The sequence below is a fragment of the Perissodus microlepis genome, chromosome 2 (assembly GCF_051167445.1).
Source record: "Perissodus microlepis isolate ML-2025 ecotype Zambia chromosome 2, ASM5116744v1, whole genome shotgun sequence".
NCBI lineage: Eukaryota > Metazoa > Chordata > Actinopteri > Cichliformes > Cichlidae > Perissodus > Perissodus microlepis.
The window spans coordinates 19,189,295-19,217,124 of NC_140462.1; the positions used below are offsets into that span (position 1 = coordinate 19,189,295).

The 27,830-nt window shown below is 42.4% G+C and overlaps 1 protein-coding gene and 1 pseudogene across 1 annotated transcript; both read left to right on the plus strand.

The window, feature by feature from the left end:
- Window positions 1–2,675: 2,675 nt before the first annotated feature.
- LOC146392682 (uncharacterized) lies at window positions 2,676–4,460 on the plus strand (annotated as a pseudogene).
- A 15,187-nt stretch (window positions 4,461–19,647) lies between these two features.
- Window positions 19,648–27,830, plus strand: LOC146392683 (phospholipid transfer protein-like). The gene is made up of 15 exons (XM_084952030.1): window positions 19,648–19,665; window positions 20,151–20,263; window positions 20,555–20,651; window positions 20,939–21,088; window positions 23,019–23,174; window positions 23,980–24,031; window positions 24,115–24,270; window positions 24,420–24,593; window positions 25,407–25,454; window positions 26,517–26,639; window positions 26,779–26,846; window positions 26,948–26,987; window positions 27,082–27,133; window positions 27,264–27,340; window positions 27,544–27,830. The coding sequence occupies exons 2-15, from the start codon at window positions 20,152–20,154 to the stop codon at window positions 27,631–27,633; spliced, it is 1,395 nt and encodes a 464-aa protein (XP_084808156.1). The 5' UTR covers window positions 19,648–19,665; window position 20,151; the 3' UTR covers window positions 27,634–27,830.

Here is a 27,830-nt window from a genome sequence, read left to right on the forward strand (position 1 = left end):
TGTGCCCCGGTGTCTCGGAGAATGGTGATAGGAACCCTGTCCTTCTCCTCTCCTGCCACCGAAACGAAGCCTTGGGAAAGGAAGGGTTTAAAACGTGACTCTACCTCCATCTCTGGGTCACACCCCTGCATCTGATCAGGACCGATAGGTGGGGAAACTACTTTAATGAGCCCCACGGGTCCCTTAGACCCTCTGCGCTGTTCTTTCTTCTGCAGCGCAGGACAACTGGCGATCAGGTGACCAGACTCACGGCAATAAAAACATTCCTGCCTTTCAGTTTCCTCCTGTCTCGCCCTTCGGGTCTGTTTAGGAGATTTTTGTCTCTTTTCCTGCCCTCCCCTCACTTCTCGTCCTGCCCCGGTTGGAAAAATGACTTTATGTGTGAGGGTGAATTCATCTGCTAAAACTGCTGCTTTTGCCAGGGACATCACCTTCTGCTCATTTAGATAAACTACCAACTGATCCGGGAGACACTTTTTAAATTCTTCTAAAAGAACCAACTCCTTCAATCCCTCAATATCCTTCACTTTGCTGGCTTGCATCCAGCGTTCAAACAAGCGATGTTTCTCACGGGCAAACTCCACAAAGGTTTGTTCAGCGGTCTTTCCACTTTTACGAAATTTCTGACAGTAAGCTTCAGGAACTAATTCATACGTGTGCAGAATTGATTTTTTTACGATGTCATATTGGAGCCTGTCGTTAACGGAAAGGCTAGTACATACTTCCTGAGCCTTGCCGATTAACTTACACTGGAGTAGCAGCGCCCAAAACTCCTTAGGCCAACTCAATGCAGCTGCTATACGCTCAAAAGCGTTAAAATAGGAATCAACCTCAGCCTCCCGAAACGGAGATACTAGTTTAACATGTTTGGTGATGTCAAAACTTGGTGAAGTAACTGTGGATGTGTCAGGGCGACTCGAGACAGGTGTGGAGGCAGCGGAAACAGGTGTCGAGACAGCGGCGGGCTTACGCTCCAACTCCAACGCTCTGACCCGGAGGTGCATAGCTTGCACCTCAAGCTCTTTAGCGCGAACCTCTACCTCCCTAATACGGAGGGTCAAACGGAGGTCCTCCGTAGACCCTACTGCCTGAGGCACCTCAGCCGCCCCAGACCCCACCTCTGCCGCTTCCGACTCCGCCTCATCCGCATCAGGCTCCACCTCAGCCGGAGACACGCCAACGGGTCCTTTGGCATCTGGCTCCGGCTCAGCCTCCGGAGCCACCTCCACGCCGCCCCTACCAGGCCGCTTTACAGCTGCCGTCGGGGAAGGGAGAATGCCCCGCTCCACCAAGCCTGCACACAAAGCGTCCTTCACCTCCGCTTTACGGGCATTATAGGACACTTTAATATCAAAAAACCTTGCTATAATAAGCAAATCCGCCTTTCTACACAACTCTATCTTATCCCAGGAAGGCGAGGTAACAAAGTCATCTAAAGAAAACTCCATCCTCCCACACACACACACCTCACCCTTCCCCACACACAAAAGAAAAGCCGATCGAACAAACCACAGACCACAAAAACGAGACAAAAAGGACGAGCCCCCAAATCATGTTACGACCCGGCTCGAAATGACCGTAACAAGAGCGGGGTGAGCTTCGGTTCCCCTCTGACCTGTTTACGGAAAAGAAAAGAAAAAAATAACACAGTCTGACCTCCCTGGTCTAAAAACACAGGAGAAAAGAAGGCTTCCCAAAATAATCGGCAGCTCACCCCTACTTGCTCCGCACTTCACACACATGCCCGACCTTTTAACCAACTAGCTATTGCTACGGCTGCTCCGTCTGGACCTGAGGCAAGTGCACGGGAAGTCTGCCACACCCCCCCGCACCGCAGCTGTTCGGTCGCCCTTTTATAGTCCATGTCCACAGCAGGAACCAGTTACATCAGGCCGCTCCTTAGGTCCACCAATCACAGCCGAGCCCCTGCACAGGTGAATTTGCATACACACATTAAGAAACAGAGAACCCACCAACACAGGCACGTAACAGTTCCATATTTAAATGTTAATGTTTTTCTCACAAAAACATTTTCCACAGTCGTTTCTACAACACATCATTTAAACTTTGTTCTGAAAATGTTGTTTTGATAAAGTTCAAAATTTTTTTCTGACCAAATATTACCAAAGATTATTGATGATGTTCAGGTTAGTTTCTCCCTCCCCTCCCTCTCCCCATCTCCCTCACACCTCCCTCCCCCCCTCTCTGTTCCAACATGTTTATTTGCATATAGAACAGGAGTCTGGCGTCACATGTTACTGTCAGGTACAAACAGGGTCAAACACACATTTAAACTGTGTTCAGATAAAACCAGGACTCTTCCGACAGCTGACCGATCAGAGGAATAAGGTCAGACGTACACATCCATCAAAGGACATGATGTAAATCTTAATGAACTGTCCAATATGGGCTTCATTTGCAGGATACTGAGCTGGTTTTATGGCCCACTTTCACAAATTTGTCCTGGACAGAATCACAGTCTGTGCACCAAACAAAACTCTCAGTCCGTCAGTTTGAATAAGGAAAACTTCTAAAAAACAGCAGGTTGTGAAGGGAGGGTGAGTTACTCTTCAATGTATGCTTTGGGTGCCTTGAAAAGCGCTATATAAATCCAATCCATTATTATTATTATTATTAAGGAAAATATCCATTGTTATGTTATCTGTGTTGCAGTCATGGCGTCTCCACGGTGGTCTACCTCCAAGCTGTTGGCTTCACTGATCCTTCTTCTTTACTGGACGACCTCCTCCTCAGTCACATGACTCCACCTCCACCGACCTCTCAGCCCTCGACAGGTTCAGGAGAATCCTGCCTGAAGACACCAAAGCCAAAACAGAAAAAGTCCTAAATGTTGCAAAAGACTCTCTAAGTGTAATCAAAGATGTGGTGGGTTACATTGGAACTGACAATACAGCACGTGTGTTGAAGGGGATCTCTGGCTTTGCCAGCTTGGCGCCTGGCATCGGATCTCGTCTCTTCAATCATTATGTTGGTATTGGTTTTTATCCCTCAGCGTGACCCGTTGAAGGAAGGGTTTGCTGAGGTGAACAGGAAACTGGACCTTCTTTCCATCCAGATCTCCAACCTGGCAACAGATGTAGAATGGTTCAGCTACGCCAGCGTCTATTCTCAAGATGAGGTCCGCATCCTCAACGCCTGGAAGAAGTTTGAAGAGTTCCGTGAGAACAGTGTGTTGGTAAAAACTGCTGAAGACAGACTCCGACTGGCAAAGATATTCACCAACTACTATGAGAACACAGCAGTTGAGGCCAGTGTGGCCAACCTCTACCATTACCTGACAGTCAGCAGCACGTCTCTCAGTGGAAACCTCAACGACCTGCTGAGGAAGAAGTTTAAATGTAGCATTAGAGAGATCGGTAAACATAACATATATTTTAGCAGCTTGTTGTGGAGGGGGATGATACTCAACCAGCTCTACTGGAATCTGATTGGTTTTAACCCATCAGACAAAGAAGCTGAACAAACCCAGATGTTGAAGACCGTCTCTGAAGCTCAGATATCAGCTGTGAAGTTCTGCCTGGACAACTATAAGGAGTACATGGAGAAGGACGTGGAGGAGATCAGCAAAGCAATGAATCCTGACAACAAAGAAGCTGTCGCCGATCAGGTGAAAAAGGCTCTGGACAAGAAATACAACTGGTATAACTGGGTGGTGCTGGTGCACAACACAGGCAACAATAAAAACCACATCTTTTACAATATGCAGAATATCCCTGTTGCTAAAATCACTGTGGCTGTGGGCTACACTCAGAAAACACAGGAAGAAAAAAAAGATGAAGTAATAAAAGAGTTGAGCTCGTGTTACAAGCAACCACAAAGAAAAGAAATAGCCAACAAAATAGTCACGCAGGCGGTTGAGACACTGTGTGATGATATCGCACAGGACATACAACAATGTAATCGAAAGGTTGCTGACGCTCATGTGAGCCAGTTTGTTAAACTGATGTACGCCAGCTATAAAGAGAAAATTGCTAAAGTCCCAGATGCCCTGCAGTCTTCCAGTTGTCTTTCTAGCAACTTCATATCAAAGATAGGTGAGATCCACATCTATTACTCCAGAACCTTACCCCTCTGCGCTCCTAATCCCTGTGAGAGAAAGTGTGAGAAGCTGCTGGACTCCAATGAATGGCTGTGTAACTGCCCAGATGGTTTCTATGGAGACAAATGTGAAAAAATATTTAAAATCAGAAAGACTTTAGTGGCTGATATAAACCATCCTGTGCCTGACATCAGCACCATTGACAACAAACTGGTCAAGATGGAGTCCAAACTGGAGGAGGTTCTCAAAACTATCAAAGAGCAACGTCCCCGTCAGTAGAAGATAAACCTCAAAAACCAACCACCCATCAAGTGATTGAGCACCTGACAACAGCACTAAACAGTGCAAATATTATCTCCTGACAACCTGCAAATGAAGATGGAAGCAACTGAACATCTTCAGTTCAGTGACATGACTGACAGATGAGATTCACTAGAGCTGAAAATCTGAGACTCAAGTCCTGAAGTTTCCTTTTAGCCTTGTGTTACATTTCTTGTACAAAGATCCAGATGTTGTGAACACAACTTATTTTAACAAAATCCAAATCTAGCTTACAAAAATTCATCTTTTCAAAACAACATGTTTTGTATGAACATGATCTACGTTGTGCACAACAATCTCATGCAAACATCCTTCATAAAATCTATTTAAACTGCAACAAGTGATTATCTTGGATCCATATGTTGTGAGTTGTTTTGAGAATTGTCCAGTTAAATCTTTGCAGCTGCAACACAACAACACGTGGAATGATCTGCTGTGTGTTCAGACAGTTGAGCCAAAGGAAGAACTTATTACTCAGTGTGGTGACGATGTTAGATTGTTTACATGTTTCACCCTCAGGAGTTTAAAAAAGGCGGTAAAAAGGATCAGCTCTGACTTTACAAAACATCAAAATACTAAACTAGAATTGTTGCAAAGTTAACAAACCTTAAAATAACCTGTCCTCATTGGAAAAATAACATATGTATACAAGAGAATCATTTTCACACAAAAATCAAATGGATTTTTTTTCTGGGATGAGCAGACTCTAACTTTAACTCACCTGGGAAAGTTAGAGTTTGTGTGGTTGTCAGGTTGTAAATGTGGAACCAGAGAAAGCTCAGACTCATCTGAAAATCAATATGTGGATTAATAACTGAATAAAACATCAATAAATCAGTTATGATTTACAGTCAATCACAAATCATCATTATCATCATCTTTATGTGCTTCACCTCTTTGCTCTTGTCTGTGATTGTAAAAGGAAGCAGATGTCATGTTATTAAAAATCATCTCCAGCTTCATTCTGAGAGTTTCCATTGTTTCTGTTTGACTTTGAAGATAAAGTGAAGTTTGATTCCAACACATGAATACAGGAAAAACTCTGATTCTCGTCATTAAAATGAAGAAGTTTTATAATGAGTCATCCTGTCAGTTTTCAGCTCAGTGTTGTTTACTCATAATGAACAGTTTTACAGTATCAGGTCTGTAGTTTGTGTAGTTTGTGGCCTGCAGGGGGCAGCACAGCAACACCAGGCTCCCCTCAGTTCAGCCTGGCAGGCTCACAGCTTCACCAATCAACAAAACGCTGGAAAAATACATCATCACAAGAACAAATACTGCAATTCAGATGTTATCCAGGAAAAGATACTATCAGTAAAATCTACTTTCTGTTCAGGTTTTATCTGCATAGAACAAGATAAAAATAAAAAACCCATTCTTTGATTGGTGACACCTAAAAAAAATAAAAGACAAAAAAAAAGGTTTTGTCTTTTAGAAATAACTGACTGATCTGATCTTAATTGTATTTAATGACAAATCAAATCTTCACTGATTATATTATATTTCATGCATCTTTGATCATCGCTGAGAACATTTCTTCTTAATTTCTCTTTAATTGATATTTCAGACTTACAGGTTTCCATTAATATTCTTTCAATCTTCAAACTGTATTTTATCTCGATTTTTTAACTTCAACTCCATAAACATTCCCGTAAAATTAGGCTGTGAGGATGATTGGACCAGAACTGAGGTCAAACAGTCAAAACTCTCCTTTAACCCCTGATCCACAATCTGGATGGAAAACATCCTGAGGTCAAAGATGTGAAGGAGTTGTGAAGTCTGATTCTGAGAACTAATAAGGATTCAGGAGCAGAGAAAAGCTGACTGTTTTAAACCAACTTTAAAAGACAGAAACTTGTTGCTGCTGCAGAAAGAACTCAGGGCAAAAAACCCAAATACAGACCCAAGGGCAGGTAAAGAGGAACCCTTAATGGATAAAGTGATGAAAAAAGGAGGCGATGAGCAGGTAGGAACACCAGGAGAACACTGGGAAACAAAACAGAGCAACAGGGGACACAGAGTCTAAATACTCTGGTGACACAGGTGAAACTAATCAAACAATCAAAATGGCAGAAGACACACACAGGCAGGAAGCAAACCAACCATAAACACAAAAGGCAGAGATTCCAAAATAAAACAAGAAGTACAACTAAAGCCAGTGGTGTTTTCATGTCATGATCATCTTTACACAGATAACATCTGTGATGGACTGGACCACAGTACTGTACTGAACTTGTGTGTATCAAACACATGAAATGATCCTGAATGCACTCTCACTGTTCTTATCTCAAACCACTTCAGTGTGTAACTGCTTTCAGTCTGAATTTTTAACTTTGTGTATTTTATGATTATTATCTCAATGTTGCTGCAAATGACAGAAGGTCACATGATTTTTGAGGTTTAAATAAAGGTTTGAATCAATGAATGAAGCCACATTAATGCCAGTAGATGCAGCGGATGGTGTTCGTCCTGAACAGATCAAAAAAGGTGCCCAGTCATGATGTTTATTGGGTTGTTTTCCTGGCAGAGGGTGGAGGAAACAGTTTAGATAATGTCAGAGATACAGACTCAAAATAAACATCTGATGTTACGTCCCCCCCGAAGGGGTCTAGGCATGCGAGTGAGGGGACCAGTAACAAATGAGTCCAGAACAGAATGAAAGGAGAACAGACAGGTGTTTTTAGTAAATAAAATAGTCTTTATTATAGATAATCTTAACATAAAGAGCCGGCAATGCCGTTTTACCAATAACACTTGGAAAAAGGAAAAAAGGTTGCAACAGCAAAGAACACAACAACCAAACAAAAACTCCACACCACGAGGAGGCACTTCCAGGGGCCCACAAGCTCACCCTGTCACTAGTAGCAGATAGCTTTACTGCCGCCGAGGCCCACAAGCCCACACTACTCATGTGATGCAGCTACAGCGCACACTGCTTCCACACTATAGGCAGGACATTCACACACCTAGCACTCAAAGTGGAGACACCAGAGAAAAAACCCCCCTGCTCACAGCTCATCCCCAGCTTAAATAGCCTCAGGTGATTGCTGACTGGATTCAGGTGGCAAACGAGGCTAACCAGGAGCAGCTGTGTCCTGGGGAGAGAGGAGAGTGAGAGAAAGGCTACGTTCACACTGCAGGCGAAAGCGCATCAAATCCGATTTTTTTGACCCTATGCGACCCATATCCGATCATGGTGTGACAGTGTGAGCGGCACAAATCCGATACCGGTACTGAATCCGATACATATCCGATGTTTCAGAAAGCGACTGCTGTGTGAATGGTCAAGTCGCATTAAATCCGTCTTTTACGTCACTGACACAAGACAGACGCCAATTATCAGCGCCGGAGAAGCGCCCGATAAGACATCGCGAACGCTTCCTGGCCATCCGGTGAAACTGCTGGGAAGACAACGTTGGAGAAACGTTAACATTTTATTTGTACTGCATAATCTGCAGATTCTGACAGAAATCTGCAACTATCCCTTGAAGCACCGCTCCTCTCTAAAACAGCAATAAGGATAATTATTAGGTTATCTACATTATTATGTAAATAACAAAATAACTTAAAGCAAAAATTGGGAAACGTGAAGTCCGAAGTCTTTATATTAAGGGCCATCAGTCAAACAATATTGTTTGTTTTGGGTCTAAACAAAGCGCGTTGTGTGTGACATCTTCTTTTGCGCATGCGGGCCACTTTGAGCTGGAGCCCATTTGCTGTCGCATTTTATTTGTAGTGTGAACGAGCAGACAAAAAAAATCGGATTTGATCAAAAAATTGGAATTGAGCATTAAGACCTGCAGTGTGAACGTAGCCAAACAGAGGGGGTAGGAGTGGCAAGAGAGGAGGAGGCGGAGAAAAACACCATGCCCACACAAGGGCAGTTTCAGGAGGCCCAGCTAGGGCCGTAACACCCCCTCCCATAAATACAACCCAGTGGTTTGTCACAGAATGTCCTACCCAACTTTTAAACATATCACTTACCATGCACCATAATGACGGTTAGGCATAGCCTGCCGACTTTGCCAAGACCTTTTTGATGGGTCCAAAACACTGAATGGGGTTGGCTCAATTCCCTCAAAATATTGTCTCGAGTGACAGCCAGATGTTTTTCGAGTCATTACATAAGGAGAACCCAGCGGATAGCTAGAAGGCCTTACTAAAACACTTTTCAGGCGCTTCTTTGCTAGGTCATGGCGACAGGCATGCTGGTTAGCCAGAGGTGCAGGTTGGAATGGTTGTGTCACACACACTCTATCACACGGCAGGTCATCTAGACCTGAAAGGCGGTCAACAGGTGACGGATCACAATTAGTCGATTTCCGACAGTGACCAAATGACACCACCAAGCAATTATGCTCCAATTGTCGTCTCGGACTGGCAACTTTGTCCGTTTGTGAACCACGATTGACTCCTTACAAAGCAGAGCCTTTTTGCTTTGAGTGGCCTTTCAAACAGTTAGCAACCAGGTGGCCAGGTTTGTGGCAGAAAAAACAGAGCTTTGTTTTGGCTCTTGAAACCACGCCTGTATCAGCTTTGCTAGCTGGTACACTCCTAGCCCTCGAGACCGACTGTTTCTGTTTGTAGGCCTCACAATTTGCTAGCAAATGGCCAGACCTGAAACAGAAGAAATACTTTCTTTTTACCTTGGGACGGGACACAGATACCTCACTCCTTGGGTACTGCACAGCTGGCACATTGCTAACCTTCACTGAGGCATCGCGTCGATCGTGCTTAATAACACTAGTTTTATGGATGAGGGCAAACTCATCAGCCAGTGTTGCAGCCTGCTGTAATGAGGACACCTTATGTTCACTGAGGTATACTGCGATGCGCTCGGAGACGCAGTTCTTAAACTCCTCTATCAGCATTAATTCACGTATCGACGCCAGGTCAGTAGCTTTGCTGGACACACACCACCAATCAAAAAGCACACTTTTCTTCCTTGCAAAATCTCGGTAGGATTGACCCTGTCCCCTTTTTAATCCCCGGAAACGCTGCCTATAAGCTTCTGGGACTAGCTCATAAGCTAGCAGGATGGCACTTTTCAGCTTGTCATAATTCAGACTGTCCTGAGCTGACAATGAGGAACAAACTTCCTGAGCCTTACCTACCAGCTTACATCGTAGCAAAATAGCCCACGAATCCCGTGGCCAGTGCAAGGCTGTGGCTATATGCTCAAAGGACTCAAAATAACTATCAACCTCAGTATCGCGAAACACTGGAACCAGACAAATGTTTTTCCCCACATCAAATGGTGCCTCTGCCTGGAGACAGCCGCAGGAAGGGAAGCCTGCTGGAGTTCCAACTGTCGCAACCTGACAGTTGTCTCCACCTCCACCTTTTTCAATTCAACCTCCCTGGCTCTGGCAAGCTCTGCATCTAAACGCTTAAGCTCCAACTCCTTCTTTAGCTGGAACTCCCTCTCACGACCCTCCTTTTCCAACTGGAGATGAGCCAGGCGGACACGTAGCCTAGCATCCTGATGCTACTGATGACTCTATGGAGAGTGGTTTGAAGTGAGGCAGTGTCATCGGCTTGTCCTCAGGCAACCCCTGAGCAACAGGCGTAGACACTGATGGAGCTACAGCTTGATCTGGCACCTGCGGAACAGGCTGAGACATTACACCATGCTCAGGTAGACTGGCAGACATTGGCAGGGCCACTATCCCTTTCTAACACCAATCCAGACACAAGGGCAGCCTTCAGCTAAGCCTTACGCAGAGCTGTGGAGACACAAATGCCATAAAATGATGCCACCTCATGCAGATCCCTCTTCCTACAAGTGTCCAGCTGGACAAGCGAAGGGTTTGCTAGAAACACAGCAATATCAAACGTAGCCATTAAAACTAAAACAAAAACTACCTGAGGCTAACAGTAACAACAAAGAAGCACCACCTCCAATACACAAATGAAAAACAGGTGGGAAATGTGTGGCCACAGGTTAACCAATAAATAAAAATACCACCGACCCTCTCCCCAGACCTACCTACTAAAATCTTAGCCTAGTTAGCTTCTGGAGTGTACCAGGCTCGAGGCAACTTTAAAGGCTAAGCATCAAGTGCACAAAGCACCAACAAGCCTACCCCCGACAGGGAACTAATCCCCACCCGGGATTACTCCGAAAATAAAAAAGGCAAAATAACATCTGAAATTTCACATATTGCTCAACTAGTTCTGCAGAACAAGCTGGGAACAAGGAACTCATTTTGTATCTAATCAATTACAAAAATTATGAGCTGTAAATGACGAGCAGCTAAAAGAAAATTTAGTAGTGTCAATATAACTATGTTTATTGTTGCTGAGTCTGAGATATCTGCTGCTGTAGCAGAGGACAGGGGACACCTGTGACACTGCAGGTAGAAAATGCTCCAGTCTCCTGCAGGCCTGGTTCACAGCTGAGTTCCCTCAGTGAGCCAGGATATAGACCTCTGAGACCATCTAGTTTTGGTAGTCAGAGGTCAAACTCTCTCCAAGAGACAAAACTGAGGTTAATTCACTGGTGCAAAGTAAAAATAATTATATACACATCAAGTAAGTCCAGGGTTATTAGTGTGAATGCTTGTAAAAGCATTCACAGTATTGTTCTTCTAATCTTTATTATTCTATTTTATTATTATTATCTATTCCGTACGTTTTTTGTAATCCCACTACTTCAAAACCGTTCAACTTAGAAAAACCATTCAAACACCGTTAGATTCCTCTTCTTTTGGACATGATTGCTTCTACTTGGTCACTTGGTGTTCGCTCGCTCTGCGGTAGAGTATCACTTCCTGTTCCTGCTCAAACACAGTGGTGTTTCTGAGTAGCTTATTTGCTTAGCAATTTAATTAACAACTTTTAAATACATTCTTCTTTCATAGTATAATCTTCACGTGCTTCATCCGAAGCACACTTTCTGTGTACTCACTACCTAATTTATAGCCAAAGTATTCACTCACTGTCTCTGTACTGTTTCGCTAGCTTAGCTTAGCTCGTAGCCGACTCGTTAGCACCATGGCTACTTCACCTGTCCCTCCTGCACTTTCTTGCTCATTGTGTCAGATGTTTAGTTACTGTTAGAAACCTGGTTGCAGCAGGATGATTATGTTAGTTAGAGTCATTCTAACTACCAGAAACCTCGAAGCACAGGCCGAGGGGGCGGTGTGGCAGCAATTTTTCACACCAGCCTATTAATTAATGAAAGACCAAGACAGACTTTTAATTCAGTTGAAAGCCTGATGCTTAACATTGTCCACCCCAGCTGTGAAACTCAGAAACCAGTCTTACTTGTTATCATCTATCGTCCACCTGGGCCTTACACAGAGTTTCTGTCTGATTTCTCAGACTTTATATCTAATTTAGTTCTGAGCTCAAATAAAATAATTATTGTGGGTGATTTTAACATCCATGTAGATGCTAAAAATGACAGCCTCAACATGGCATTTAGTCTGTTATTAGACTCAATTGGCTTCTCTCAAAATGTAAAAGAACCCACCCACCACTTTAATCACACTCTAGATCTTGTTTTAACATATGGCATAGAAACTGAACATTTAACAGTGTTTCCTGAAAACCCTCTCCTGTCTGATCATTTCCTGATAACATTTACATTTACAATAATTGATTACACAGCGGTGGAGAGTAGATTTTATCAAAGTAGATGTCTTTCTGAAAGCGCTGTAACTAAGTTTAAGAATATAATCCACCCACTGTTATCATCTTCAATGCCCTGTACCAACACAGAGCAGAGCAGCTATCTGAACGCTACCCCAACAGAGGTCAATTATCTTGTTAATAATTTCACCTCCTCACTGCGTACGACTCTGGATACTGTAGCTCCAGTGAAAACTAAGGTCTCTAATCAGAAGTACCTGACTCCGTGATATAATTCTCAAACACGTACCCTAAAGCAGATGACTCGTAATCTGGAGAGGAAATGGCGTGTCACAAATTTAGAGGATCATCATTTAGCCTGGAGAAATAGTTTGCTGCTTTATAAGAAAGCCCTCCGCAAAGCCAGAACATCTTACTATTCATCACTGATTGAAGAAAATAAGAACAACCCCAGGTTTCTCTTCAGCACTGTAGCCAGGCTGACAAACAGTCAGAGCTCTGTTGAGCCAACCATCCCTTTAACGTTAACTAGTAATTTTTATCATTAGAGAAAACATTACCAGTAATCATCCCACAGATGTAATATTATCTACAGCTACTCTTAGTACCATTGATGTTAAGTTAGACTCTTTTTCTCCAATTGATCTTTCTGAGTTAACTTCAATAATTACTTCCTCCAAACCATCAACGTGTCTTTTAGACCCCATTCCTACAAAACTGCTCAAAGAAGTCCTGCCATTAATTAATTCTTCGATCTTAAATATGATCAACCTATCTCTAATAATCGGCTATGTACCACAGGCCTTCAAGATGGCTGTAGTTAAACCTTTACTCAAAAAGCCATCTCTAGACCCAGCAGTCTTAGCTAATTATAGGCCAATCTCCAACCTTCCTTTCATATCAAAAATCCTTGAAAGAGTAGTTGTCAAACAGCTAACAGATCATCTGCAGAGGAATGGTTTATTTGAAGAGTTTCAGTCAGGTTTCAGAGCTCAGCACAGCACAGAAACAGCTTTAGTGAAGGTTACAAATGATCTTCTTATGGCCTCTGACAGTGGACTCATCTCTGTGCTTGTCCTGCTAGACCTCAGTGCAGCGTTCGATACTGTTGACCATAATATCCTATTAGAGCGATTAGAACATGCTGTAGGTATTACAGGTACTGCACTGCAGTGGTTTGTATCATATCTATCTAATAGACTCCAATTTGTGCATGTAAATGGAGAGTCCTCTTCACACACTGAGGTTAATTATGAAGTTCCACAGGGTTCAGTGCTAGGACCAATTCTGTTTACATTATACATGCTTCCCTTAGGCAGCATCATTAGAAGACATAGCATACATTTTCACTGCTATGCAGATGACACCCAGCTCTATCTGTCCATGAAGCCAGATAACACACACCAATTAGTTAAACTGCAGGAATGTCTTAAAGACATAAAGACCTGGATGGCCGCTAACTTTCTGCTTCTTAATTCAGATAAAACTGAGGTTATTGTACTCGGCCCCGAAAATCTTAGAAATATGGTATCTAACCAGATTCATACTCTGGATGGCATTACCTTGGCCTCCAGTAACGCTGTGAGGAACCTTGGAGTCATTTTTGACCAGGACATGTCCTTCAATGCACATATTAAACAAATATGTAAGACTGCTTTCTTCCATTTGCGCAACATTTCTAAAATTAGAAATATCCTGTCTCAGAGTGACGCTGAAAAACTAGTTCATGCATTTATTACTTCCAGGCTGGACTACTGTAATTCATTATTATCAGGATGTCCAAAAAACTCACTGAAAAGCCTTCAGCTAATCCAAAATGCTGCAGCAAGAGTACTGACAGGGACTAGAAAGAGAGAGCATATTTCTCCTGTTTTGGCTTCCCTTCATTGGCTTCCTGTTAAGTCCAGAATTGAATTCAAAATCCTGCTCCTCACATACAAGGTCTTAAATAATCAGGCCCCATCTTATCTTAATGACCTTGTAGTACCATATCACCCTATTAGAGCACTTCGCTCTCGCTCTGCAGGCCTACTTGTTGTTCCTAGAGTATTTAAAAGTAGAATGGGAGGCAGAGCCTTCAGTTTTCAGGCCCCTCTTCTGTGGAACCAGCTTCCAGTTTGGATTCGGGAGACAGACACTATCTCTACTTTTAAGATTAGGCTTAAAACTTTCCTTTTTGCTAAAGCATATAGTTAGGGCTGGACCAGGTGACCCTGAATCCTCCCTTAGTTATGCTGCAATAGACGTAGGCTGCCGGGGGATTCCCATGATGCATTGAGTTTTTCCTTTCCAGTCACCTTTCTCACTCACTATGTATTAATAGACCTCTCTGCATTGAATCATATCTGTTATTAACCTCTGTCTCTCTTCCACAGCATGTCTTTTATCCTGTCTTCCTTCTCTCACCCCAACCGGTCGCAGCAGATGGCCGCCCCTCCCTGAGCCTGGTTCTGCCGGAGGTTTCTTCCTGTTAAAAGGGAGTTTTTCCTTCCCACTGTCGCCAAAGTGCTTGCTCATAGGGGGTCATATGATTGTTGGGTTTTTCTCTGTATCCATGAAGCGCCTTGAGGTGACTTTTGTTGTGATTTGGCGCTAAATAAATAAAATTGAATTGAATTGAATTGAATTGAACTTTCCTCATTTTTAACATTTATATTTTTAAAATTATTCAAGTTTTTTCAACAAAAATTTCCCATGTATTTCAATGGAGAGACCCTTCAAATTCTCATTCAACTTCCTCTTCTTTAAACTGTATCTACTTCCACATACATTGACATAGAGCCACCATTCAAACTTTAAAACGAAGACAAGACATTCAAGTATTCAACTTGTATTTATCTTTTCAATATCTATTATACTTTTTCTTCAGTTCCAGTTTAAGTTTCATACTTTTTTTTCCACCCGTTTCAGAGTTTATAATGGGTGTGTATGGGACGGAATGTTGGGGCTAGAGTGAGACAGCTCAACTGCTAGAGTGAGAGGAGGGGGGGAATTTATCTTAAAATCTTTTTTAAAACTGCTGCTGTGTCCACAGCGTTTGCTCTACAGCCATCATTTTACCCTCAAAACGTAGCCATCGTTGTCCTCTTTCATCCAATGTGTTTACTATTGTAATATGTGTTATGGTTCGTTCATAAATGGCACCAATGCACAGCCTCCTCCCTCCAACTCTTCCATAGACTCTAATGTTAAAATGGCTCAGAAGGTTTGTTTGAAAACCAGAAGTACAGGCTGTCTTTACACTGTCACCACGTCAATATAATAAACTCCACAGGCATGAAAACTGAGAATTTGGTAGACTAGACTTTGCTGCCGCTCACGGTGAAAGAATTTTGTCAATACGACTTGTACTTTTCATTTGGGAACGATTTGTGTCGGCCTGACTTTTCTGTTCATTTTAAGCAGCAAAAGTGAGGTGCATGTCTGTGTCCGTGTGTATGGAGCCATTGGGTGCAGTCACTATAGCAACCAGGCTCACACCTGCCTGCTTAACAAGCTCTGCCTGCCACTGTGCCAAGATTAATCTTAAACACTTCTCTTTCAACTGCTGTTGTGTCCACAGTGTTTGCTCTACAACCATCATTTTACCCTCAAAACGTCGCCATCGTTGTTCTCTTTCCAACACCGTGTCTTTCAAAGCTCAGAGATTTAAACTTTTTAAACTGTGTGGATCCAAGTGGAGGGATCACACTTTAGTCATTCAGTGATTCAAAGAATATGAACTTTTAATATTCATTAAGATGTTTTCTGACTCTAAATTTTTTTTTCTCATTACTTAGGTTTTTCTAATTTACATTTAAAACATTTTCAGCTATTTTCCAACTTCTTCTGTGTGATTGTCAGCTTTTAGCAGTTCAGCACTTTTGTTTTCAGGTGCAAATTTCTGTATTTTTCATCTCATTCAACATTTGTAACTTAAATTCAGCAATTAATTCATTTCAGTGCATACATTCAGATTCAAGCATTCACACTGCAGTTTCTTCAGAAAATGCACTTTCTAGTTTCAAATTAAAGTACCACTGGCACATGAACTCCAAGCCACAAATTTTACTCTTTTCTTTGGTAAGACTGACTTCTCTCAAGAGAACTGGCAGCCTGAGAGAAGTCACAGGAAAAAATAAAGGTGCACCAAAGAGTAAAATTTAGAAGTACCGTTACTGGGCATCCAAGAATACAGGCCCACTTTGAGTATTGAGATCAAGAACTGAAATGAGATTCCTTTGCAGGGTGTTTGGAGCTCGGTATAGAGTCACTGCTCCTCCATGCTGAGAGCAACCAGGTGAGCTGGTTTGGATTTTTTGACCAGGATCCTCCTATGCGTATTCCCTTGGAGTTCAGTCATAGTATTGTGGGTAAATAGCTCTAAACACCTGAAGATAAATGCTTCAAACAAATCATCCATTAGTGCTTAAATATTTTCACCACATCATAGACAACAACACCGTCTCCCTTGATCTGGTTCTAGTTTGTACAAATTTAATCATCATTTCTTTGAGATTGAATTGGTGTCACACTTCTTATTATTCCATTTAAACTCAACTTCCTAAAACCTAAACTTCCTGAAACAGTCTTCAGCTCATGTGTTGAGTAACCACCTGACAGATGATCAAAGGAGATAAGTAATATCAAAAATAAGAAATGTTGCTACAGCTCAGCTGTTGTAACAGAGAACCTAGATATTTTTATCCTCACAGGGATGTTACCCAACAACAACACGGTGGGGTGTAGGGGTGAGGCATGAAACTGCTGTGTTAGATTAACACTTAGTTTCGATTATCCATCCATCCATTGTCTTCCGCTTATCCTGAGTCAGCTCACAGTGACAGCAGGCTAAGCAGGGTATTCCAGACATCTCCTCCTGGGGGATCCCAAGGCCTTCCCAAGCCAGATGAGATATAATACCCCAGCGAGTTCTGGCTCTACCCCGAGGTCTCCTCCCAGTAGGATGTGCCCAGAAAACCTCCAAAGGGAGCTGCCCAGGAGGATCCTGATCAGATGCCTGACCCACCTCAGCTGGCTCCTTCAGACTTGAGGAAGCAGCAACTCTACTCCAAGCCTCTCCCAGATGTCTGGGCCCTAACCCCCTCTCTAAGGCTGAGCCCTGCCACCATTGAGAGCCTGTCCATGAATATCACAAACAGAATCTGAGACAAGGGGCACCCTTGGCAGAGTCCAACACCCACTGAAAACATATCTGACTTTGTGCCGAGGATGCAGGCAACCCTCCCCTCCTAGAATTGCCACCTTAATGTGACGGAGGGGTTTGTGTGTCCCTGTGATCCTGGGAGCTGTGTTGTCAGGAGCAAAAGCTCCTGGTAGGGTCTCCCAAAGCAAAGTGTGGAGCTCCCAGGTGAGCGTCTGGTAGCCGAGCCTGCAACCATGGGGCCCGGTCAGGTCATGTGACATTGTGCCACCACCACGTGGGCCCACCACCCATTGGGATGGGCAATGGGGTTGGGTGCTTTGCAAGCCAGATGGCAGGCAAGGACAGGGATCCAGGCGTAAAATGGTAAGTTAATTCAGCAGAACTGGGTCCTGCCATGTTTAATACTAAACATTAAAAAATAATAAAAGTTGTCACAACTCGGCTGTTGTAACTTCCTGAGAAGACAGTGGTCACACCTTTCCAAATAAACCAGATTTTTATCTTGTTAAAGCCTCTGTCGTGAAGTGGAAGTTACCCAATGACAGCAGCTGTGGCAACTTGTTGTTCAGGAGGAACATGTACATCAAGACTACCTGCACACTGCTGTTTGTTTAGTTTATTTATTTATTCTTTAAACTCTACATAGACATGATCACAGTCTTCAGGTAAAGGTGAGAGCTTACATGTGTATAACCCTTCGACTGTGTAACCACCAGTGTAAATCTCTGTGTTGGTTCTCAGTCATCCTGGTCATGTTAGTCTCAGGTGGTACAGCTGAATTCAGCTGGACTTGTTTCAGGTTTCTTGAAGACGTTTCTCTGAAATGGATCTGAAAGGCTTCTTCAGGTCTATAGGCTGGCTGGGGAGTCCCAGGTATATTTGTTGGAGGTGGTCCTGAGAGCCATTAACCCACCCTGTCGTCATGTGAGTTGTTAGGATCACACGGGTCAAGGTGTGGATGGAGGTTATCAGGTTAAAGGATCTCAGGACTGTGTTGTAGGTGGCTGATAGTTGGTGTCATAGTCCACCAACCCTGTTCAAAGGTGGTCATTCCAGATGGACATAGATGGCCTCCTGATAAATGCTGGAACAGTAGTTTTTATCTAATGCTGCAGGTCTTTGGGACTCTCTTATCAGGCTCTCTTAAAAACCAGAACCTTTGTCTGTCAGTGAGGGTTAGAGGTGGAAATAAGTTCTCCACTCAGCAGATATATCAGAGGAATTGTTTCAACTGCTGACCTTTGCTTGGGGAAACTGGTAGGATGTTAAAAACTAGAATCAGTGACCAAGATGAGCCCAGTCCACTTTAATCAGACGAGTCACAGTCAAACCAAACAGAATCAACACTGTCACTTCAGGAGGCCTTAAATAATCCTTTGACATTCAACTTTTTCTTTAACAAAGACGCTCCTTATAACCACAGAACTTGGCTGAGAATCATGTTTTTAGGTCTTCTTGAAAATCACAGTGATTCAAAGAAAGTTGTCAGTTCATTCATTGGTAAACTGCAAACAGGAGCTGATTTTACATGTACATCTTTTATTTTAACTGTTGGTAACTAAGTGCTTTCCCCTCTTCCTGCACACAAACTTTAGTTTCTGTTTTTTAATTTTAAATAACACTCAAAACAACTAAACTGAAACTAATAATCTGTCATGGTCCCTGTGCCTCCCCGGCCAGCCCAGTGTGGCCACAAGTGTTTGTTGTTTTTCCCTCGCTCTCTCTCTCCTACCTGTCTGCCTGGGCGGAGCTCTGATTGGGCTCCTGCCCTTGGCCCACGCACCTGCAGCTGATCTCGAGCGATTTGCAGTTCTCTGGCTCTTCTTAAGGCTGGGGCTCTGAGCTATTCGTTGCTGGAATATTGAGTACTCTCGTTAGTATTGCCTGGCTTCTTTGCGATTCTACTGTTCCCGTGTTTGCCTTCGACTTACCCTCGTCTGTGTAAATAGGTTTACCTGGATCAGCCCTTTTGTGACCCCTGGACCCCATGAGTGAGTGTGAGCTGCTTGTGTGGAGACTGTTTGGACGAGGAGCAGAGCGAGTGCGAAGAAGTGTGTCTCCCCAGCCTGTTGATCCCCGGGACCCTGGTGTTTCCCCCCACCCCTTCATGTGTATATAGCGCACCAGTGTGATAAATAAAGTGTCGTTAAACCGTGCTATCTCAGTCTGCGCCTGAGTCCGTTCCACTCCCGTGACATAATCGGATTGTTTTTATGCAGTATGGAGTTTACAAAAAATAAAATTCTGTTTGTAAGTAGGTGTAAGAAGTGTGAAATGTTGTGGATCAAACAGGATGTGAAAACACAAACTGAATTTAATACTTACAACTCTACATATGCAGCTCTGTCATTGTGTAACTACACAACACTCATGTTCCTCTTAAGGCATTAAACCAACAGCTGCTAGTTTACAGACACTGTGTCCATATTTAGTCAAATTGACTCTTAAAGATGGAGTGTCATGATTTGCATAAAGAATCGTACATAAGTAGCAGTAAGATTGTAGAAGTTGTGATCAGCTTCAGGAGACACACAAACCACAGGTAACACTGCGTCTTCTTCTTCTGTTATAAACTGAGTGAACATGAGGTTCTGTATATTTTACACACAAATAATAAAACATGGAACCATTTTACAGCATTTGTTATAAAATCAGTTTTTAAATATGATATAATAACAATAATGGTTATCATCATGACAATACTGATTTATTTCAGAAAAATATATGTAAGGAAAATGATTGTTATCTGTTAACTGTTTTATGAATTAGAAAGCTTATGATCATGAGATGAGAAAGTATTCTGCCTTGGACACAGAGCTGCTGCTGTACTGCACCAAATACTTCAACAGTGAAACACATCTTCTAGTTGTACAGCTAACTACTCAGGATAAATAAAACTCACTAAAGACTTAGTCAAAGATAAAACCCTTAAGGCCTTTATTAAACCCTCTAATGAGAGAGCTGTTGACACTGAACATGTCAGGTGTTGTCTGTGTCTTCTTCTTGTGTTTGACGTCTTTATTTCAGGATGGCCTCCTGTGTGTTTTCCCTCCTCTTCTTGATCTTCCTGTTTCCCACCATCGCTGCTGCCAATCCCACTGGCCTCAAAGTGCGAGTCACAGACAAAGCGCAGAATGTTTGTAAGATCATTCATTCATTCATTTATAAAGCTGCCAAAACTCTCAAGAGTTGAAACATGTGGTGGTCCTGAAGGTGTCATTTTCTCTGACTAATACAACAGTTTAATATGATATCTTTGTTTCACCACGACAGAGAAACAAGGTTTCATTGATTCACGAACGTCATCATTATTTTTTCAAGTTTTATTGGATTTATTTATTTATTTATTATTGCAACTTTAAAAATCTGCTTTCAAGATTCTATATTTGTCCACAAAGGAAGTACTGGCAGTATTTGTGCTGTGTTTTCAGTGAAGGACGTTGGTCTGGCGTTTCTGGAGGAGGTGGTTAACAGACCTCTTCCTGACTTCCCATGGAGGTGGGGGTTCCTGAGTGCGACCATCAAAAGGTAAAATAACGTCTTTGTTATCCTCTGTGTTTAGTTGCAGTTGATTTCTAAAGGATGATCACTTCCTTGTCTTCTGTAGATTAAATCTCTGAATTACAGCCAGTTCAATCTCACCATCACTTTGCATTTACAGTAGAAAAAGTGTTCTTTGTGCCTGAGGAACATCTGACTGAATGAAAATAGCGGCATAGAGAGACAGTCGGTGAAAAGGAACACACTGGGGGGCTACAAACAGAATTCATCATGTGTTTGATCCCTCGATTTCTTCCGTCATCTCCCCCTCTCAGGTTGACAATAACTCATCTTCATGCAGATCCAGGTCAGATGGTTCTTCGTTTCCAAAAAAATTCTGGTCTCCATTTTACAATCAGGAACCTGCACTTCAAAGTGGAGCTTGAACGATCCATTGCTGTGCACATATTATGGACTAAGTTCAAGTATGTATAAAGATGTTCCTAAAGATCCACACTGCATCAAAACTTTCCTTTTGCTTTAAAACCTCCTCAGCCAGAAAAAGATCTCCCTTCCAGTGTGATTTAGTTTTCCTTTGACTTTCTAATAAACTAACAGCCTGCCACAGAAACAGAATTGGACTTTGGCCTCTCACTAAAACTTTTAATAACTGTGTTATCTTCTGTATCTTCTGTTCTTTTTGCTGATACAAATGAACGCTGATTTCAGCATTTCAACTTTCTATAGTGTCAAACTACAAACTTCATATGTCAGAAAAAACTACAACTAACTTACTATCATTTCTACTTTATGTAAAACAGCAACATCACTTCTCAGTTTTCAGTACTTCTCTGTTTTACCTAATCTTAACTTTTAGCATGACTCCTTGGAGACAACCAAGTGTTGGGGTATCAGCCTGAGCAGTGGCGGTCCTAGCCTGTTTGGCACCCCAGGCGAACACTCCCTCTGGCGCCCCCCCCCCCCCCCCCCCCCCCCACACACACACACACACATAAAACATTTTACGGAGTATACATTAACATAAAACTGTTTTTGGAACCATACTGAATTTCGCCAGAGAAACACACACACACACACATATGAAGAGAGAGAGAGTATGCATTGTATGCAAACAGCTACCAAACAGCCATCATAATTCATCATACAATGAGAACAGGACAAATCAACAATTGACAATGACTAATTAATATTAAAATCTGTAACATATAATGTAATGTATTGTAATGTAATGTATTGTTTGGAGTTTAGTCTGTTACTGTTACTATTTTTACCATTTCTTCTTGGAGCAACTGTAACCCACATAATTTCCTTAGGGATTAATAATTCTGATTCTGATTGTTTCAGGATGACCTGCCATTATCCAATGACACATCTGCTTACCTGTATCTTTTGCTCGTTTCTCCTCCTCTTCTTTTCTCTTTTTTCTAAACTGAGGACCTGATGGCTTTGAACTTTCTTGTCCATCTTGGTTTTAATTTTGCACTCCAGCATGAACACCCATCCCCCAACCCGAGAATCATAACCTAATAGACCTACACCTTATTTCACAGATTCGCTTTGTCTAAGGTTTATTTCTGGGATTTCACACAACCCAGGATTCAAATCATGAATACATAATGGATTTGGATTTCCATTATGAATGAAATGTGCTCTATTTGGAAGCAGCAGGGCCCCCCTCCCCTTTGGACGGGTTGTGTGTGAGACTTTAAATCATCAAATTGTAAATTATAAATTGTAAATTGTTATTGATCCCTTTACCCCTAGTCCTAAAGTGTGTATTTATTTTCTTACTCTTCTTATATTTATTGTTTGTTTACTTGCACTGTTGCAACTGGAGCCTCGTTGACTTGTCTCTCTATATACTGGACTGTATATAGCGGAGATGACAATAAAGCTTACTTTGACTTCAGCAGCAAGCAGACGCACCGAGGGCTCTCGCACTTGCACGTAGAAATTCTAAAAAACATCGGTGCAAATTATAAGTCTGTATCATAATGTCTGGTGTTTTCGTGTTTGTTGGTTTGTTTTTATTTTGTTTTATTTTGCGGGTGGGTTATTAGATGCTGCTCCAGCCAGCCAGTGAATCCCCCGCCGCCCCGCCCTCTCCTCCCTGTGCCGCAAGCAGCAGGCGCACGTCGCAAACGGAGGGCGCCCTTACTCCCAACAAATGGGCGATAGAAAACCGATCGGTGCCTACGACATTCCCAAAATGCAGCATGAGTACGAGCAATTTTTTTTTTTTTTTTTGCCGATGCCCGTGATGCCGCCCCCCACCACGATGCCGCCCCGGGCAACCGCCCGTGTCGCCCGTATCAAAAACCGCTACTGAGCCTGAGAAAGAACAAAAACACTTTTTCGTTCAAACTCTTGTATTTAATGTGTTTTCTGTTGCAGAGTTGACACAAGGAGAGTGGTCTTTGGGGGAGAAGGTGTGAGCGCCACGATCGGAGTGAACCCGTATCAAAATGGAAATGGTTACCTGAATGTTGCAATACCCTACTGTCATATCAGAGCTGATCACATCCACATGAGGCACAGCGGCATTCTGGGGTAAAACAAAACTACATCAGTCTAGATTAAGGCCAGATTTAATGTTGGTGTTCAAGGGTTCCCAGGGCTACAGGCAGGGACGCCAGGTTACAGGGTAAGATGTGGTGGTGATAACTACTTCAAGTGTCAGACTGATTATATATGTAAACTTTATTTAATCAGGTTTGTACCATCAAAGTTCAGATCTCACTTTCAGTTTGACCTGATTACATTTAAAAAAACAAAACACTAGATACTAAACAAGACTGAAAAGTCCAACAGCTGCTTGACCAGTGGTGTAACTCTATCATCACTCACTCAGTCACGGACATTTGAGTTTAAAGGCCTGGTCCCGCTGCTGTGGTTCATCCAAAAACTAAACTAAACTCAGTCTTTGGTTCCAAACAGCTTCCTGTAGTTAAACACGAACACAGATGAAATGTGACTTCCTGTTATTAGGATTTCATTATTTAGATTCTAAGATGGAGGCAACAAAAATCTGTAAATCTGAGGCCAAGGGGAGTGACTTTAGCTCTGCAGGTATTTCATCGTAAACCAAAGTATTGGACAAATTAAAATGTGACCAGATGGTGGCACTAGAGAAGAAGTTATTATAGTTCATCCTGAGAGGAACATGAACATCTGACCCACATTTCAGCACAATCCATCCATCCACTGTTGGGACTCCAGAGTGAGTCTGGACCATAGTGGAGAAATTATATCAGCTCCCATAAAACCAAATTCTCATCAGCTGGTGTTATCATGTGTTATTGATGATTGATTGATATGATCAGGTAAGATCTGATTTTGGTTGGTTGTTTTTCAGGCCTATCTGGGACTTACTCAGACCACTTGCCCACTACCTCTTCAACACCAAGGTTTGTCACACCTCTTTTCTTCCTCACTTGAACTAAAACAGACACCTGCAGTCTGAGACCAACATTTACCACTCTGTCTGCAGCTCTGTTCTGCCATTCAGAAGATCATCCTGCCTAATATTAACACCATGTTGGCGGGTGTCAGCACAACATTGAAACTGCATAATGGCTACTACATTGACTACTCTCTGAGCGGACATATCAGAACGACCTTCTTCAGCCTCGATGTGCCTTTTAGAGTGAGTTACACCACCTCTGAACACCAGCTCCTACCTGCACACTGTGAAAATCAACCCGGAGTTCAGTTGTTAACATGACTGTAAAGAAGAGAGTTCTTCCTCCGCTGCTGATAATCTGTAACTGTATTAAAGTGATGTGTGTGTTTCAGGGTTTGGTGTTCAGGCAGGGGGTGACTATGGACATCAAGTCAATAAAAACAGGCACAGAACCAGTTTTCAAAGAAAATTACAGAATGGCTTATGTGGGCATCTCTGAGTTCGTCTTCAACAGTGCCGCCATGTCGCTCTACAGATCAGGACCCCTTAAACTCCAGATTCCACAGGTGAGAACACCTGAAACCAGAACCTTCAAACACCATCACAATTTATTCACCACACAGTCTGTTACATTTATTCACTCATAAGGATTCATGTTTATGTTCATTCATGTATTCATATGAAGCGTCATTCTCAGTGTTTGCATTCTTTCATTCATACAGTGTCAACCTCTGTGTTCATTCATTCATTCATCCATAGATGGTGTCGATCTTGATATTCATTCATAGAGAGCGTTGATCTCTGTGTTAATTCATTCATACAGATACTGAGCGTCTTTTACTTCTCTCATGTTGTCTTTACTCTCACCACCACCACCACAAACCTTACCACCAACAGGAGCAAGGAGGCCCTGACGCTGTAGCCCCAAACACCTCAGCTACGACATAGTGTGCAGCGTAACCTCTGAGCCTGTAGCTTCTGTAGGTCTGATCTAAACTCTTAATGCAGGAATAACCCAGCTGACCTCTGTTATGGTCGACTTTTGACAGGATGAACAACATTTGGCTTTTTGATAGGCAACAATCAGCAGGATTTGGCCCATTCAAAACTTTAAACTACAGAGAAAAAAAACCCACCCATATATCACTGAGTTAGTTGACACTGGTTCCATTTCCTTACATGTTCTGCTGTTCATCCAGAGTCAGGCTGCAGTGGCAGAAGGTTCACAAAGGTAGTCCAGACGTCCTTCTGCCCGTCTTTTCCATCTCCTCCTGGAGAATCCCAGTTTCCCAGAACATGATATGTGGGCTTTTTTTTAATAAACAGTCATAATCACAGCCTCCATCTGACTTTATCACCGTCTCTGATCTCCTCAACAGATAGATCCATCAACAAATCATCTTCTGGAAACTGTGGGACTTCCTGTGGTAAGTAGAAAAAGTAGAACCTGGTTCTGTCAAACATTATCTTTTAAAGTCCTGTCCTGTAGATTAATCATCAGGACAGAGACACAACAGGGATGTTGTGACAAACATGAAGTAGTTATGGGGCAACAGGCCACCTCCTCCTACTAAAAAAGGAGCAAACATGTGGTGATTTGTCTCTTTGTGGTAATTTGGTGCACAATGGTTTCAAAAAGTATTCACTCTATTTTGTTGTAGATTTAATTAATAAATGATAAAACTTTCATGTTTGCTCATACATCTACAATCAATAACTCACAATGACAACATGACAAGGAACATTTATTAGATATTTTAGTACATTTTGAATTTGCAAAACCTGAAATCTCAAATTTATTTTAAGTATTCAGACCCTTCATTCAGGACTTTGTAGAAGCCTCTTTGGCAGCAGTTACAGACTCCAGTCTTGGGTAAGTTCCTACAGGGTTTACAACTGGATTTTGGGCAGTTTGTGGCAGATCCTGTCAGGAGGGAGTCAGATTGGAAGGGAGTATCTGTGGTCCACCATCTTCAGGTCTCTCGGGGTTTAAGGCTGGTCTGGTCAGTTCTGACCAGTTTCCCTGTCCCTGCTGCTGAGAAACCTGACCCACAGTCTGATGTTGCCACCACCATGCATCACTGTAGGGATGGTACTACCTGGGTAGTACTTCAGGGTTTGGATTTTGTGGATTTTGGGACCTTAAACGTCTTTCTAAATTATATCCAATCAGATCGGTTCACCACAGGTGGACTCCAGTCTAGGGCTAGACTCTGGATTCTTAAACAGAAAGCACCTGACCAGAGTTTGGAGCCAAAGAAAAGAGTCACTTTCTAAAAACATGTTTTCCCTTTGTCAGTATGGGTTACTGAGAGTACAGTGGTGGGAACAAAGGTCTGTTTTATCCATTTAATCAATTCTTCAACATAAGTGAAGGTCTGAATACTTCCTGGGGACAGTGTACATGTGTGTATGTTTATGAACAAACAGTTATTAAACACACCTGTGGTGTTCCTGCTGCTGATGTTGTGTCTCTGTAACAACTGCAGGGTCCTGTGAAAGTGAAGCTCACTAAGCCTCCGATTGTCAGCATCCGTCAAAGTGGACTCACCGTCTATGTGAATGCCAGAGCACAATCTCTAGTTAAACAACATCTAACACCTCTTCCTGTGGTAAAAACACACACAGTCCTATTATACTTTCATGGTAACAGCTCAGATCTGCTGATGTCCGTCCAGAATAATCTTCCACTTAGAAAATCCACTTCATTCAGATTTCTCCTGTTTTTAACTCAAACTCTGTCTCCTGCAGACCTGTCAGGTCGATCTGAAGGTCAATATCAAAGGAAAACATCTGGATCTTCTCTCTAAAGATGCCAAGTAAAAACACAAACACACCCTCACACTCTGCAGCACAGTATCCTGTTGTGTGGTGCTGTACAAACTCTAATATCATTCATATGAAACTTTTGCTATTTCAGGTGTAAAGTCCAACCTCAAACATTTGGGGGAAAACTTGTGGTAAGAAAACACTGATGGACTAAATTAAAAAAACATCTCAGTTATAATAATAATAATAATAATAATAAGAATGGTGTGTGTTGTTTCTGTGCAGGCGCCGCTTGTTAACGTTGGCCTCAACAGAAAGATCACAGATTACCTGATGCGTAAGCACCAACACACATATAAACATACACACACACATATATAAATATATATTTTCATATATTCATATGAAAATATTAAACTATAAATATGGATTATTGTGTGTGTGTGTGTGTGCATGTTTGTGTTTAGGCTACTTTGATGAAGGATTAGTGGTTCCTCTTCCAAAAGGAGTCTTCCTCACTCAGGGAAACATCGACTATCAAAATGTGAGTGTGTTCAGATTGATACTATTGTTTGTTACTACCTCTACTACCTGTACTACCTGTTACTGCCTGGTACTATTTGTTACTACGGGTTACCTGGTACTTCCTGTTACTTCCTGTTACTACCTGCTACTACCTGTTACCTGTTACTACCTGTTACTACCTGCTACTACCTGTTACTACCTGTACTGTGTTGTGTGCTGCAGGGCTTCCTGGTGATCGGAGGGAACCTGAAGCTGACTCCTGCTGGGAGGAAGAACGTGGTGAGAGGATTTGGTAAAAAGACAGAGCTGTGACTGTGAAGAATCTCAGCAGCTCAGTGATGAACCCGACTCCTTCCTGTTTCTGATTTCAGTCTTATAGTTCAGATACTGTGGCACCAGTAAAGGTACCAGCAGAAATACTGTTAGCAGTCAGAGCTCCGTACTCTGCTGCAGGTTTTTACTTTTACTAGTTTCTGATTCTTTCTCTGCAATAAAAAGCTTCAGCATCA

Excerpts from the sequence above, each read along its gene's own strand:
- LOC146392683 (XM_084952030.1), top strand. The coding sequence starts at position 20,152 with ATGGCCTCCTGTGTGTTTTCCCTCCTCTTCTTGATCTTCCTGTTTCCC. Across the intron at positions 20,652-20,938 it reads CTGAGTGCGACCATCAAAAG|GTTGACAATAACTCATCTTC; the intron begins GTAAAATAACGT and ends TCCCCCTCTCAG. Across the intron at positions 24,594-25,406 it reads TTAAACTCCAGATTCCACAG|ATAGATCCATCAACAAATCA; the intron begins GTGAGAACACCT and ends TCTCCTCAACAG.